The sequence below is a fragment of the Hipposideros armiger genome, unplaced genomic scaffold, assembly GCF_001890085.2.
Source record: "Hipposideros armiger isolate ML-2016 unplaced genomic scaffold, ASM189008v1 scaffold_118, whole genome shotgun sequence".
Classification (NCBI taxonomy): domain Eukaryota; kingdom Metazoa; phylum Chordata; class Mammalia; order Chiroptera; family Hipposideridae; genus Hipposideros; species Hipposideros armiger.
In genome coordinates, this window is record NW_017731468.1 from 1619429 (window position 1) to 1633954 (window position 14526).

A 14526-nucleotide genomic window follows, 5' to 3' on the forward strand; every position below is an offset into this window, starting at 1 on the left:
GCCCCTCCAGCCCCAGCCCCGCCCCAGCAGCCACACCCGTCTTAGACCCGCCCAGAGTCCCTGGTCCGCGGGACGCTTGCGCATTTCTTAGGGCGTCTTGGCACTGCCCGCATCCAAATGTGGGCAAAGTGGGAACCTCGAGTTCTCTACACACCCTGCTGCAGTGGCTTTTCTTGCTCTCTTAGAGCTGATTTTGCCTTTCTTGGCCCTGCGAAACCGGTTTCTCTTTCACTTATGGGGCGTAAGAGGGCATGTTTTAAGTTAGGCGATCTTCGGGCAGCTCGTCTCCTGGCGCAGGGTCCTTGGGCTGAGCCTTGGGGCGACAGCCGGTAAGGCCGGGTCTTTCTCTGGGGCGGTCGCGCAGGCAACGGCTGCGGGAAGCCGGACGCAGGGCGACATGTACTACAAATTTAGTGGCTTCACGCAGAAATTGGCAGGAGCATGGGCTTCCGACGCCTATAGCCCGCAGGTATGGGTAGCGCTGCGCCGGCTCGGGCAGAAGTTGCGGCCCAAGCCTCTGTGCCAGGCAGTGGCGGCCCCGGACTTTAGTTTGCTTTAGTTCCCCCCGCACCTCCCGGCGCCTCTCTGCACCCACTTGCAGCGGCCATGGAGGCTCCCATTTCTGTAGCTGCTCTCCCGGCGGGGCTGGACCGGCGCGAAGTTGACCCTGGCACTCAGCAGGGTCAAGGTGACCCTGGGCTCGTTGCCGGTGGTTCGTGGGGTCGGCGGGGCCCGGAACGTGACCCAACCGAGACTGAAGTTAGGTCCTGTCTTATTTAAGGAGGTCCGGCTTTCCGTTTCCTCGGTGCCCCGTTGTCACCCCCTGCCGCAGCTCTGCAGGCAGCCTCATCCCAGCACGAGGTTGGAGAGCTGGGATGATGGCGCTGAGGGAAGCCAAAGGGCCCGGAAAAGTTGTAAGATCAGAATTGGGAGACTTGACGGGTTCCTTGACATGTCGGGGTGAGTCTGGGCAGTTACATGCAACGAGCTTACACTTTCCCGGCTCTAAAATGGTTGACAGATGCTGGTCTGAAAAGTGTTCCGACTTCACTCAGATTTTGCCAATTGGAGTTTCAATCTCCAGCTTGTGCTGTAGAGGTAAGGGGCTTTTAGAGTCCCATACTCTTAATTTGGGCTCAAAATCTGGCTTGGCTGCTTTTACTTTATGACCTTGACCAAGTTACGTAATTTATTGAGCTCAGTTTCATGTAGGGCAGCGGTAGTGCAGATTAAATGAGGTGTGTGTAAGTGATGAACACTCTTTGGCAGGTGGTTGGTACGGGATAGGTGGTAACTATTCTCCTGAAGCTGGGTCTGAGATATTCATCATATTCACTTCTCATCCTCATGGAGTGATGTGGGAAAGACTGATGAGAGAGGCAGTTGGAAAACGGAACTGGAATGGAATAGTAAGGGGCTCAGGCACAGTGCAAAGGGTGCTCCATTGTTAACTCCTTTTCCCGTGGAGCCCTGCGACTTGCCTAAGGGGGGAGGATGGTTAAGTGAGTTCAGTCTAAGGTTAGATGTGCTATTAACTAGGGTAGGGAGGGCAAGAAGAAGGGCAAGGTTTTTTTTTGGGGGGGGGGAGTGGTTGGGGAGGAATGGTCTAGGTTTATAAATGTTGAACTCGTGATATGTCTGATAGCAGCTGGATTTATGAATATGGAGTAAATAGAGCTTCAGCCCATAGATAGTAGAATCTGATGGGAAGACCACCTAGAAATATACAGGGAAGAAAGGTGGGAATATGATTAGACTACAGAAACATGAAAGGAGGGTGGAGGAGGAAAATTTATCAAAAGGAGAATCCAAGATTAGAAGGGAGACCAATGTGGTGTCACTGAAACCAAACTGATAATGAGATCTAAAGAAGGAATTGTCAACAGTGATTTCCTTGACAGATTATGGGAAAATGGTCATTTCTGTCTTGTCTGCTTCTCCTATAAAGTGTAATTTTCAGTACAAAGATCTTAAATGTTAACAGTTGAATGAGTTGACACACACACACACACACACACACACACACACACACACACAAACACTGTGTAACCCACACCCCTATTAACATATAGAACGTTACATCACCCCAGGAAGGTTCCCTCTTACGCTTGCCCTGTCGGTTCTTGTCCACTCCCCTATTCTGACTTTTACCATTATAGATAGTTTTGCTTATTTTTGAATTTCATTTAAATGGAATCACACGGTACTCTGTGTGAGGCTTATTTTTCTCAATATTTTTGAAGTTTATTCAAGTTACATGTATTAGTAATTAGTTCCTTTTATTGTGTAGGATTTATTGTATGGATATATCACAATTGGTCTATTCTGTTAGTTGTTGTAAATGTTCTTTTAGTAGAGTTTTAGTATAACTAGGTTGTGTTACTTAGTAAGGAAAAAGCGAAATTTTAGATTAAAACTAACACTGACATTAAATTGGCATTCAGGGCAGAGGTTACCCTGAGTTGCATTTGGTACAAATAGGGCTTTCAGATTTCTGTCACCTCTTGAATTGTGTTTCTCTTGAGAATTTGAGTTGCTCAGTTAAAGATTTCTTAAGTTATGTTCAAAGAAATGATAATATGTAGGCTTTATATGAATTGTGTATTTCAGAGTGATTGTGACAAGCATCCCCCAAACCTGACATTCTGACTTTGGTAATTAGGAGTCAAGTTTTTCCTTTCTTGGCAACATTAGCACACTGGAAAACGTAGATGTCTGTAACTTTCAGTATTATGTAAAGTGCATTGAATAACCTAACATTCACTGAATAACCTAATATGGAAAAGTTAGCTCTATAACAATAGTATAGTTAGAGATTTATAAATCAACTTGTTGGCAAGTAATTGTGGGGAGGGTATTTTCTAATGGTTGATTGAAAAGCATTTTCCTTACCTTCATGTGTCATGTCAAATAAACTGAGGCCAATAAACACGTGAAAAGATGATCAACGTCATTAGTCATTAGAGAAATGCATTTCAGAACCACAGTGGGAAAAAAAATCATGTTTACTTTTCTCTTAAAAAATTGGGAGCAACTAAAATAGATTAGGAAGAACTCAACTACTAAACATTGTTACTATTGAATGGCTCCTAATCAATTATAGAGGTAATGACTGTAACAACTGAGAGATTCAATATTAGTAAGCAAACCCTGTGATTTGTTTGGTCTACAGTCACTTATTTTGTTGTTGTTTTTGGTGTTTTTGGCTGAGCCATGTGCCACCTGGTGGCAGCTCAGCGGCAGCTCAGCTTGGGCCGGGACTCGAACCGCTGTTGCTCAGAGCTTGCTCAAGAGTGTGAGCTCTTAACCAACTGAGCCACTCGGCCAACCCTACAGTCCACTTATTTTAACAGCAGCCATCAAGTGCTGATTTACTTGACTTTGGTTCTGAAATATTCAAGTCTACACTGTGAAACTATAGACTTCCTTAGCTTATTTATACATTCGACAGATATTTACTGAATGCACTCTGTGTGCCAGTGGCTTTTCTAAGCCTTGGGAAATAAGAACAGTGAACAAAACATGCCAAAATCCTGGGGCTTCCATTGCAGTATGGGTGGGGGGGACACAGTAAACAAGGTAGAATGTAGTTTGTTGATGGTGATAAGTGCTGGGGAGAAAAATAAAGCAGGAAAGGGGATAGGTTGTTGGCAGGTTAAAGGGGAGGACGTCCAGTCTTAGAAAGGGTGGTTAAGGGAAGGTCTCACTGAGAAGGTGACATGGGCAGACTTGAAGGAGGTGAGGCTGCAAGCCACGTTGGTAACCTGGAGAGCATTCTAGGCAGAGGGAACATGCCGGGTGCCCGGGAGGTAGGTGTAAGGGGCTAGTCCAATGGCCTGGGGCAGAGAAACGGGGTGATGTCAGGTGGTGGTGGTAGGGGGGTTTGAGGTGTACATTTCATAGGGCCCCGCAGCCATTGGAGGAACTTTGGAGGAACTCATTGAGATGGGAAGCCTTTGGGAGGATTTGAGCTGAGTAATGACAGCCTTTGTTTTAACACCATCACCGGTGCTGCATTTGGAGAAGCCTGCAGGGCAGCAAGGGTGGGAGCAGGTGGCCAGTTAGGAGGGTGTTGTAGAAATCGAGGGGCTTGGACCAGAGTGCGGATTGGTGGAGATGGGTGAGAAGTGGTCAGATTCTGAATGTACTTTGAAGGTACAGCCAAAAGGATTTGCAAATGTGTGAGCGAGAGGTATAAAAGTAATTCCAAGGTTGTCGGCCTGAGTAGCTGGAAGATGGCTTTGTCATTTATTGAGATGGGGAGAGGCATATTTGAGGCTCATAATTCTTGTAGGTTGGGGCAACCTCAGCCCTGGGAGAGGCATAGGTGAAGGGATTTGCTCTAGGTCCCTTCCTGTGAATACAGCTTCCTGGTCAAGCCTACTCTTGAGAATCCTACTGCTAGTCCTGTCCATCTGCCTCGAAACATTGGGAACAGTGATTGCTCTTAAATTGTCAGGAGGTTTAATGATGGGCAGGTGAAGTACCTTCCCATCACATTCATTCTTTCACCTGTGGGGCCATGACAGCTGGATTATCGATAGTATGGTATAAAAAAAAGTGTGGGTTTGAATCCCATCTTCCTTATGGAATCTCTGAGCTTTCTTTCAATCATTTGTTACATGGTCTGATAATACCTCATTCACAGGGTTGATGTGGAGAATAAATTTAGTTATGAAGATGGTGTAAGAATCTGAAAGAAATGCTTATTAGAAATGAAGAAAAGCAGAATGTAGGATTTTACATGACTAAAGATATTAAAATATGGGCCGGCCGAGTGGCACGATGGTTAGGAATTGGCTTGGGACGCCAGAGGGCCCCGGTTCGGATCCCACATATGAGGGCCAGTGACACTGCCCTCCACAGCTAAGATGCTGAACAACAGCTCAACCTGGAGCTGGACTGCTGTGAGTCGCCGGTGACGGCGTAGGCTGCAGCCCCTGTGGCAGTGGGTTGCCATGGGCTACCGTGTGTAGCCAGCAGCCAGCGTGAGCGGCCAGCAGCTGCAGTGAGCGGCCGTCCAGAAGCCGGCAACTGATCTGCCTCGCCCGGGAAGAGCGCAATGATGGTGCCAACTTGGGCCAGTGAAGCAACGTCCTCCACAACTAGACCGAAGAACAAAAGGACAGCAACTTGTCTGTTCCCCTTCCCCAAATTCCCCAGCGCTGTTCCCATACCCCCAATTCCCCAATAAAAATCTTAAAAAAAAAAAAAGATATTAAAATATGCCTATGAAGAAAGATTGGAGGAGAATATACAATTTATAATAATTGATAGGATAAGATAATGGGATGATAAGTAATTTGAAAATTCTATATTCTAAACTTTGTAATATAAATGGAAATATGAAATTATTTAAAACTGTTAAATAGTTGATATTCTTGTTTTCAGATGATATTGTTCAAAACTGCTGTAGTTTTAAATCAGTTGATGGGTGAACAAAGCCATTAGGTATAGTCCTGTCTAAAAATGCTTTCACATTAATCCTGTCAAAACATGAATTTAATTTCAAACCATTTTTGGAGATGCTTGGTAGGAAAGGTTTTAAATTTTTGCATTCAAGGGGAAATGATCATTAGGAGAAAATACAAATTGCTCACAGAATGATAAGGGAGTGTCTAAAATTCTCCAGTTCAAAAAGAGATCCTTTTAAGTGTTACTTCAGTAGTTAGGGCCCTCTTTCCATTTGAGACTCCTCTGAGTGTGTTATATCCCAAATGTAGGCTAATAGCTTACTGACTAAACTTTCTCTTTAAGTGGATTGTTGTTTTGTTTTTTTTTTAAAGATTTTTATTGGGGCATCGGGGGAAGGGAAACAGACAAGTTGCTGTCCTTTTGATCTTCGGTCTAGTTGTGAGGACATTGCTTCACTGGCCCAAGTTGACACCATCATTGCGCTCTTCCCTGGTGAGGCAGATCAGTCGCCGGCCTCTGGACGGCCGCTCACTGCGGCTGCTGGCCGCTCACGCTGGCTGCTGGCCGCTCACGCTGGCTGCTGGCTACACACAGTAGCCCATGGCAACCCACTGCAGCAGGGGCTGCAGCCTACGCCGTCGCCAGTGACTCACGGCAGCCCAGCTCCAGGTTGAGCTTTTGTCCAGCATCTTAGCTGTGGAGGGCAGTGTCACTGGCCCTCATAGTTGGGATCCGAACCGGGGCCCTCTGGCATCCCAAGCCAGCTCTTAACCAACGCGCCACTCGGCTGGCCCTGGAACATTGGCCTGTTCCAATGCCCAGACATACTTTCAACTTAACAATTTCCTTTTTTTCCTACAGGGATTAAAGCCCGTGGTTTCCACAGAAGCACCACCTATCATATTTGCCACGCCAACTAAATTGACTTCTGATTCTACTGCATATGATTTTACTGGGAAAAACAAAGTTCCAGAGCTGCAGAAGTTATTCCAGGTGAGAAAAGATGCTGTAGAACAGAGAAGCCTGTGAAATCAATAGATCTAAAAAAACCCCTGTGACACGGAGTCTCAATCTAGTTTACTACTCATCCTATCTTTCCTTAAATAGAATTCTCTTGATTTTAGTTTGAGGCATAAACTAGTAGAACTTTTTGTAGGTAGAAACCGATAAAAGGGGAGTGTGATTAATTTCCTCTTCAGTTTTTGAGGGTGTGCAGATTTTTAAACTGCATGTTATAGCTGTTGATCATCTGTTGTATGGAGGAAGCAATAGCATGTATAATGTAGAAAACATTATGAACAATCCAATATATATAGACGGTGCCAAAAAAATGTATACACATTTTAAGAAAGGAAAAAACTATTAAAATTGTAATACTCAATATATACCGATAACAAAAGATGAATACAAGTCACGTTTGTCTTCTGCAATTACAAGAGGTGCTCAAAGTGGTTACCATCAGCGTCCAGACACTTCTGATTACGGCGAACTACTGCTTGAGCAACATTGACCAAAATGTCCACTTGTATACATTTTTTGAAACTCCTGGGTTTTAGCTTTGTGACACATCCAGTGACTGTTGGCATAGTTTTCTTCTGATTTTTGCTTGCTTGATATTAAAATTCACTGAGCTGTTGCTAGAAGTGGAGGAGGCTTTCTTGGGTTTGCTGATCAACACAGAGAAGACAGAATTGAATTTTAAAATATTACTAATGTTAATCTACATAGAGGTCAGTGACCCAACTATGTCCCAGAGGTACCGTGGGAGTGGAGTACCTGTTACTGCTGTTGCTGGATGGTAGCTTCTCCCTCCTCAAAGTTGTGTCCAGATTCAGGACTGGCTTGGGGGCGTTTGATCAATTTCATCCCTTTTTATCTGATAAGTAAGACTTGAGTGGGCATCTGGAACCTTGAGTTGCAGTGGGGAGGGATTTTGTGGACTGTAAAATAATGGATTAAACATTTTATGGAGTCTCATTATTAAACGGGTTAACAGCTTAATTGAAAGAAGACAGTTGAACACAAAATGGATTTGAACCTATTAATTGACCTGGTGTGCTCAGACTTCTTCCACTAATGATCAGGAAGTCAAACTAAATGTAGAACTAAATGGAGAGCATTTTTGTGCCTACTGTTCTTTGTTTAGCTGCTAATTACTTTTATGTTAAAAAAAAAGTTCACGAGTGCTTCTTTCCTCTTTAAGCCACATGGTAAATTCCTTAGAAATTTGGGGTTTGTTGCGTGTATGTTCCTGAGGCTGCATTTTGGAGATTGACTTTGGACTTACAAGCTTTAGTTACATTTATAAGAAAATATACCAGTATTTCAGTTAGCATTTTAATGGATTAGGGCTTTTTCCACTGCGGTGTGTTAAAGGGTTAGATATAAAGGAGAGACATTTGTTCTTTATTAGCCTAAATTGTGAATCTTTTTATCAACCATGTCCTTAATAACTTTTCTTTCAAGAAGTCCGATGGTGTGCCCATCCACCTGAAACGAGGCCTGCCTGACCAGATGCTGTACCGGACCACCTTGGCGCTGACGGTGGGAGGGACCATCTACTGCCTTATCGCCCTCTACATGGCTTCCCAGCCCAGAAACAAATGAGTTAGGCTGCGGAGGACTCTTGTGCTTTTTGGCATAAACCCCTTTGAATTTTTATTTTTTGTTGTTTCTATAAAATTCTTTTTTACTTGAATGGCCTACTTAACATTTTGCAAGGAAAAGAAATAGAAAGATATTAAGACAGTATTTTGGTTGGATTATGAAGTGCACATGGCCTGTCAGAACTCTTTCAACAGTTCAAACTATTGTTCAAAGAAATGCTGCTGCTGTTGGAGTTGGGCTCTAGTTTCCCTGGAGGCTCTGGATGGAGGCTGCACAGGACTCCTCAGGGGCAATCTGGGCTGAGGGCCTTGGGGCCTGCTGGTGGTGTTCTCCAGCATGAGGTGCAGAAGCTTTTCTGGATTTGGATGTGACTGAGGAAGGAAGACAGAAGCCAAGGCCAGGTGTATGAAATGAGGGGTTTGAGTTAGGCCTTACCTTGGGGATTTTTTCCATCTTGCAGTAAATTGTTAGTAGAAATTATTTGCAACATGCCTCCATTCGTCGGGCAGTTTGTTTCAAAGGGTTGTTTGCTTCAGCTCAGATCTTCAAGAAATTTTATGTATAATTGTTATGTGTTTATTCCACCATGGGAACAGAACACCTGTTTAGTGTTGCACTTTAGATCGATGTCTGTTTTATCAATGCAGCTGTGACACAAAGTCTCCTTTACCTTTTAAAATGTTATGGCTTTTAAATTATGATTTATTTTGATTGTGGAATAAATACATGAATGGAAAATCTCAAGTTTGAAGTCCTTTTAAATGATCTTTTAAAATAATTTCAGAACCCCAGAGACATCGTAAACCTGAGTCCAATTTCTTTCTTTTTCATTAGGTACCTGATAATCTTTACAAAACGCTTCCTCGAAGTCAAGTAATAGGAGGCTAATGGTATATTGATGATTACCATATGGCACCTTATAGGAAACCTGCTTGTGCCTCATGAAATGTGCCTGTAACACACAGTTCATTTAGACATTAATTTCCTGTCACTTTTGGTAGCTTTGACATACCCTATATTAATGCTGAAAAAAGGTGGAATTTTATTACACGTGAAGTGGCGGTTTGTATCTTGCCATAGGAAAGAACAGTGACTTCTTGACGGAGGATAAAATATGGTGTTTGAAAACAACAGCCTAGGAAGCCCTTATTTGTGTAAACAAGTCTAAACTTTAGTCTCGTCTGGTATTTCCCCCACATTTTTATTTTGAAAAATTTCAGACTACAGAAACATTGTAAGAATAGTATAGTAGACACCTGTACACCCTTCACTTAGATCACCAGTTATCAATATATTGCCACCTTCTTGCTTCCTTACAAACAGGCACACAGTGAAAGTATGGACACACACATTTGGGTTTTGCTGAATCATTTAAGATTAAGCTATGGAATTACAATGATTCAGCCATACATACGTTAGCCGGTATCTTCTCAGAATAAGGGTATATCATACAGATGTCACATCCAATTTAACATTGATAACAATTCTAATATCTAATATTCAGTCTGTGTTTAATTTTCCCCAGGAATCCTAATAATGTATCCTTTGTGGGTGTGTTTTTTGAAATAATAGACTTATTGGGATGTGATTCACATACCACACAATTCACCTTTTATACTATTTAAAGTGTGCAATTCAGTGGGTTTTGCTATATTCGGAGTTGTGGAACCGTCACCACAAATCAGTTTTAAAACATTTTCATTACCCTAAGAGTAAACCTTATGTCCCATTAGCAGTCACCCCTGTTTCCTCTCCCACCTGCTAGCCCTAGGCAACCACTAATCCATTTTCTGTCTGTACAGATTTGTTTTTTTCTGGACACTTCATATAATCATACAATATGCGATCTTTTGTAACTGGCTTCTCTCAGTGTAATGCTTTCGAGGTTCATCCGTGTTGTATAAATCAGTACCTCATTCCTTTTTATGGCTGAATAGTATGTCACATGGATAGACCACATTTTGTTTATCCATTCATCAGTTGATGGACATTTGGGTTATTTCTACTTTTTGGCTATTGTGAATAATGCTTCTATGAACATTGGTATACAAGTTTTTGTGTGGACATACGTTTTTATTTTTCTTGGGTATATACCTAGGGATGGAATGGCTGGGTCATAAAGTAACTCTGTATTTAACTTTTTGAGGAATTGCCAGACTGTTTCTAAATCAGCTGTACTCTTTTACATGCCCCTAGCAGTTGTTTGTTTGTTTGTTTTGGGTCCAGGATCCACTCAAGGATCACACATTGCATTTAGTTGTCATGTCCCATTAGTCTCCTTTTATCCAGAACAGTCCCCAAGGCCCTTCATGTCATTGACCTGTTTGAAGAGTTCAGGCCACTGTTCTGCAGAATATTCTTTAACTTGAATTTGTCTAATTGTCTCCGTATGATTGGATTCAGGTTAAACATTTTTTTGAGGAATACTTCATATCCTTAATATATCAGGTGGTGCTTTATGCCAGTTTGCCCCATAATTGGTGACTTGAATTAGATAATTAAGATGCCAAATTTCTCCCTTGTAAAGATACCCTTTCCCCTTCGTCATCAATAAGTATGAGTGTGGTGTGGGGTGATAAATATTTGAGACTGGGAATATCCTATCTCCAGTAGTTTTACACCCAGTGTTACTGTTCATTGGTGACCCTTTGAATCATTAGTACTAAGGTGGTTGTAAAAAAAGTGATTTGCTCTTCTGTAATTGTTGACATTTTTCTGTGAAGGTAAGTACCCACCCTTTAAAAACGTTTTAGTGTCATTTTCTCTTTCAGTGTAATAACAATTTCTGTTCTTCATTGTGATGCTCAAATTCAGCCCAAATTTGGCTGCTGTGTCCTGTTGGCATGCCTCCATCAGTCTTAGAGCATTTCTCCACTTTCTGGCACACAGGATGCTTTTCATGCTTACCTCGTATCTTCTCCACCCCCGTTTCCTCTGTTTACTTTCAGGTATGTTCTATTCATATAGATAGACGCATTTTCCTTCGCTGCCTGTTTTCTTTTTGCCTAAAGGGTCCTGTACATTCCTAGTTCCCACTCATGATTTGGAGATTGTTCTCGGCCTCATTTTTCTGCATTGTGTTCCATTTTATGAGTACACCACAGTTTATTTAACCAGTCTCCTTTTGATGGATAGTCTTAATTTTTTTGCTTTTATAAGCACTACTTTAATGTATGTATAATCGTTTCATGTCATTTTGCATATTACTGTATGTGTTTGTAGGGTAATTTCCAGAAGTGAGACTTAGGAGGCAAAGGGAATGTGTGTTTCCAATTTCAGTAGCTATTCCTCATTCAAGCTGTGTTCCTGGCGGCGGTGAGGATGCCTGTTCTTCGCCACCCCGTCCTCCCCCCTGGTGCCAGCACAACGCATTACCAGCCTTTTCTCCTTCGCCAGTCTGGTAAGTGGTAAAATTTCTTTGGTTTAAATCACCCTCCTATTGTAATTAGTAATGCCATCTTTCTTTGATTTAAAATTTATACTTAATTTTAAAAATCTTTTTATTTTAATTTTTAATTTTTGTGTTTTTGAAGGTAAATTATACTTTTTGTGAGTTCATTCATATTCTTTGTCCACTTGCGTACAAGTGCTTTTCGATAATGCTGTACATGTCATTGGTCCGTGAGGCTCACTTCCTCAGGAAGAGTCTCACCTGACGCCTGTCTGAGCCAAACCTCTCCTGATGACAGATGCCAGAAACTCACAAAACCAAGTCTATACAGAAAGGGAGATTTTCCAAAACCCAGGTGCAGCTGGACTTCACGAGGACTACCTTTGGGATCAAGGTGGTTGTCCTTTCTGTCACTCTCCTGGCTGTGTGGCTGTTTAATTCTCTGTTTCTGTGGACCAGCTTTCTCTGTTTCTTGTCGCACATGGTAGGAAATGGTTGTCCAGCCACTGGAAACGAGCCCCCGTTTCCAGGAGAGAGTATCGTTGGCCCCTTTTGGGTCAGGTGTTGCTCACTGGGTCCGTCAGCGGGTTGGTGCCAGGCCGTGGGGGCGTACAGAGGAGCGCAGGCTGGGCTGCTGCTGGGTCTGAGCTGATTGATGGCTGCGAGCCTTCCGCTGTATTCTTAGGATTATTCTGCTAAGCATGTTACTTTGAACTCTCGCCTGTTTGGTTGGTTTCCCCAGAGGGGGACCACCCTTGTCAGTGCCACCTGGATGAGAGGCTGTCAGCAGAGGGACATTCACTGTCGTCGCCTCCTCCAGGCCTGTGGTTAGTCTTTACAACAGAGATCTGGGCTCACGTACCGCTGGAGTGGGAAGATTCTGTGGGGTACCCAGCCAGGGATAGTTGTAAGGGAATCAATTGTTAGACCCTCAGCTTCCATTACACTTCCTAAAATCGTGGCCTGAGAACACACCTGGCTCAAGGGTTCCCTGTAACCTTTTTCCATTCTATGAAACGACGAAGGCAAACCCTCCACCCGTTCTAGTCAGAACACAGAATATTTCCCTGGAGTAGAAAAACCATCTCTGGGGCGCCATGGGGATAATTCCAAATATTGGTAATGTTGAGAATGTGACTCTTAATGATGGGGTAACAAGTCTTTTTGCAAGTTACAGTTTTCTGAGTCTTTACTTTTAACACAATTGGAGGAAAAAATTGAGTTGTCAGTTGGTCATTAAAAATAATTTTGATAGTCAAGACATGACTTGGTGTATTACTCAGGAGTTCATAGAATTCAGAGAACTTCCATTTCCATCTATGTATGAGAACAAAGTTTCTCAGTGCTTAATATCTATAAAAATAAAAAATAGGGATGGACTTGGTGCTGAAACTGTCTTACCTCAACAGTCAGCAAAATTCATCCATGGAAACGAACCAGCTCCTTCCCTCGGGATGCATTTCTAATAAAACTTTGCTCATTTTTAATAGTTACCAATATTTGTACTTTGTTGTTTTGATCAAATATGTACTAATTGTAATAATGCAATCTAGAGTAAAATATTTTTTAACACTTAGAGCCTTATAGTTACAGGAAATTAACCAAATTTAAATTTTAATATGTTGCAGAGAATTAGAAGTATGATCAATAGACGTTCAAACCTAAAAATATGTTACATTAGGGTAAAGTTTTGGGAGTATAAAATTTTAGATGGAGGAGTGAAATGGAAATACAAGTTCAAGCAGAAATTTGTCTTTAACAGAGATATTTTTAACTGGATGAAGTTAGATGTCCAATTGCAATGATATTTGCATTGCACTGGATTCATTTATATGAGTTATTTAATAGTTTAAGCCATTATTTACAACACACCAGAAACTGTACTCTTCGCAACTATTTTAACTTACAGTGAAAGGTTTTAGACATTAAACTTACATATGCAAAAGGGCACACATAGATTTTCAGAATTTTGAGTGCACAAGAGCAAGAAAGGTTGTAAATGGCGACTTTAGAATTCTCTTTTCAAAGAAGTACCCACTTACCCCTTCTTTGTTTTCTGGCAGCCAGATCCCCTTTCAGGGTCTGCCTAGCTTTTCTCCTTCCTGGTCCCCCATCCAGTGTGACTCTGGTGTGAAGCTCTCAATGGCAGGGTGAAGGTGGGAGTGGCTTTTGTACCACTGGCCGGCTTTCTATGATTTATATACTTTTTGTCCCCTTTATGAGTGTGGCTCTGGCAGGCTGCCCGACTCTCTGGCCCGTTGATCTTCAATAGCTAGAGGTTACACCACGGGCAATAATGATTGATTGCTGAGAAATCCTGGTAACTGTCTGGTTCCAGTGATTTAATACATTTATTGACATTTTGACTGCACGTATTCTGGATTGATCACTCCAGTGTAGCACCAAAGACTGCCCATGGCAGGTCCTGTCCTTAGTGCTCCTCTCATCAGGTTCGTTGGTTGTCATCCTTGGTTGTCGAGGGCCGCCTCTGACCTGTGGTCACCAAGGAGTTCCACTAATCGGTTTCTTTCAGATATTTAATTAATGTGTAAAAACACACTGTGAGGTGCCAGGGACCTAAAGATGAATCTCATACCTTTGTCTTTGTAAGCAAGCATTCTGATTATTTAAAAATTGATAGTTTCTTAAATTATTTTTACAATTTAAAATGCTTTCGGTCCTTTTCAGGGTGTGTCTCATCTCTTAAGGTTGGTAAACTATTTGGCCAGGAAACTGCCTTGTTATGGAGGATTCTGCTATTATCCCTCACCGATCCCAATTGGGGAACTCCTTGGGACAGGTGGGGTTCGGTTATTTAGGGTAGGCTGCCCTGGGGCGGGAGGAGCCTGGCTGTGGCTTCTGATCTGGGAAAACATGTCGCACCTTGACTGTAGCCCTGAGTTGCGAGGGCAGCACCAGCTGACCCTTGCTCTCACTGCATGAATAGAGCAACGGGTGGCTCAGCCACCTCCCTGAGGTAGTGGCAGAGCAGATGGGTCATTGGTAGTCAGCAGCTGTCGCTGGCTGGGGTAAGCTTGAATCAGGAATCCTGCCCTTGGTGTGGCTCCAGGGAGCACAGGTGCTTTGCTGCTGCAGGATGTGTTGGGATGGGC

General features: G+C 42.8%; 1 protein-coding gene across 2 annotated transcripts; it reads left to right on the top strand.

Annotated features, from left to right (window-relative positions):
- Window positions 1-158: 158 nt before the first annotated feature.
- Window positions 159-8760, top strand: COX7A2L (cytochrome c oxidase subunit 7A2 like). Of its 2 annotated transcripts, none has more exons than XM_019647911.1 (3): window positions 159-469; window positions 6277-6408; window positions 7885-8760. In XM_019647911.1, exons 1-3 carry the CDS (start codon window positions 398-400, stop codon window positions 8020-8022), a joined length of 342 nt encoding a protein of 113 aa, XP_019503456.1. In that variant the 5' UTR covers window positions 159-397; the 3' UTR covers window positions 8023-8760. The 2 variants fall into 2 exon arrangements, with proteins under 2 accessions (XP_019503456.1, XP_019503455.1); XM_019647910.1 differs by having other exon boundaries at window positions 295-469; window positions 7882-8760.
- The last annotated feature ends 5766 nt before the right edge of the window (window positions 8761-14526 follow it).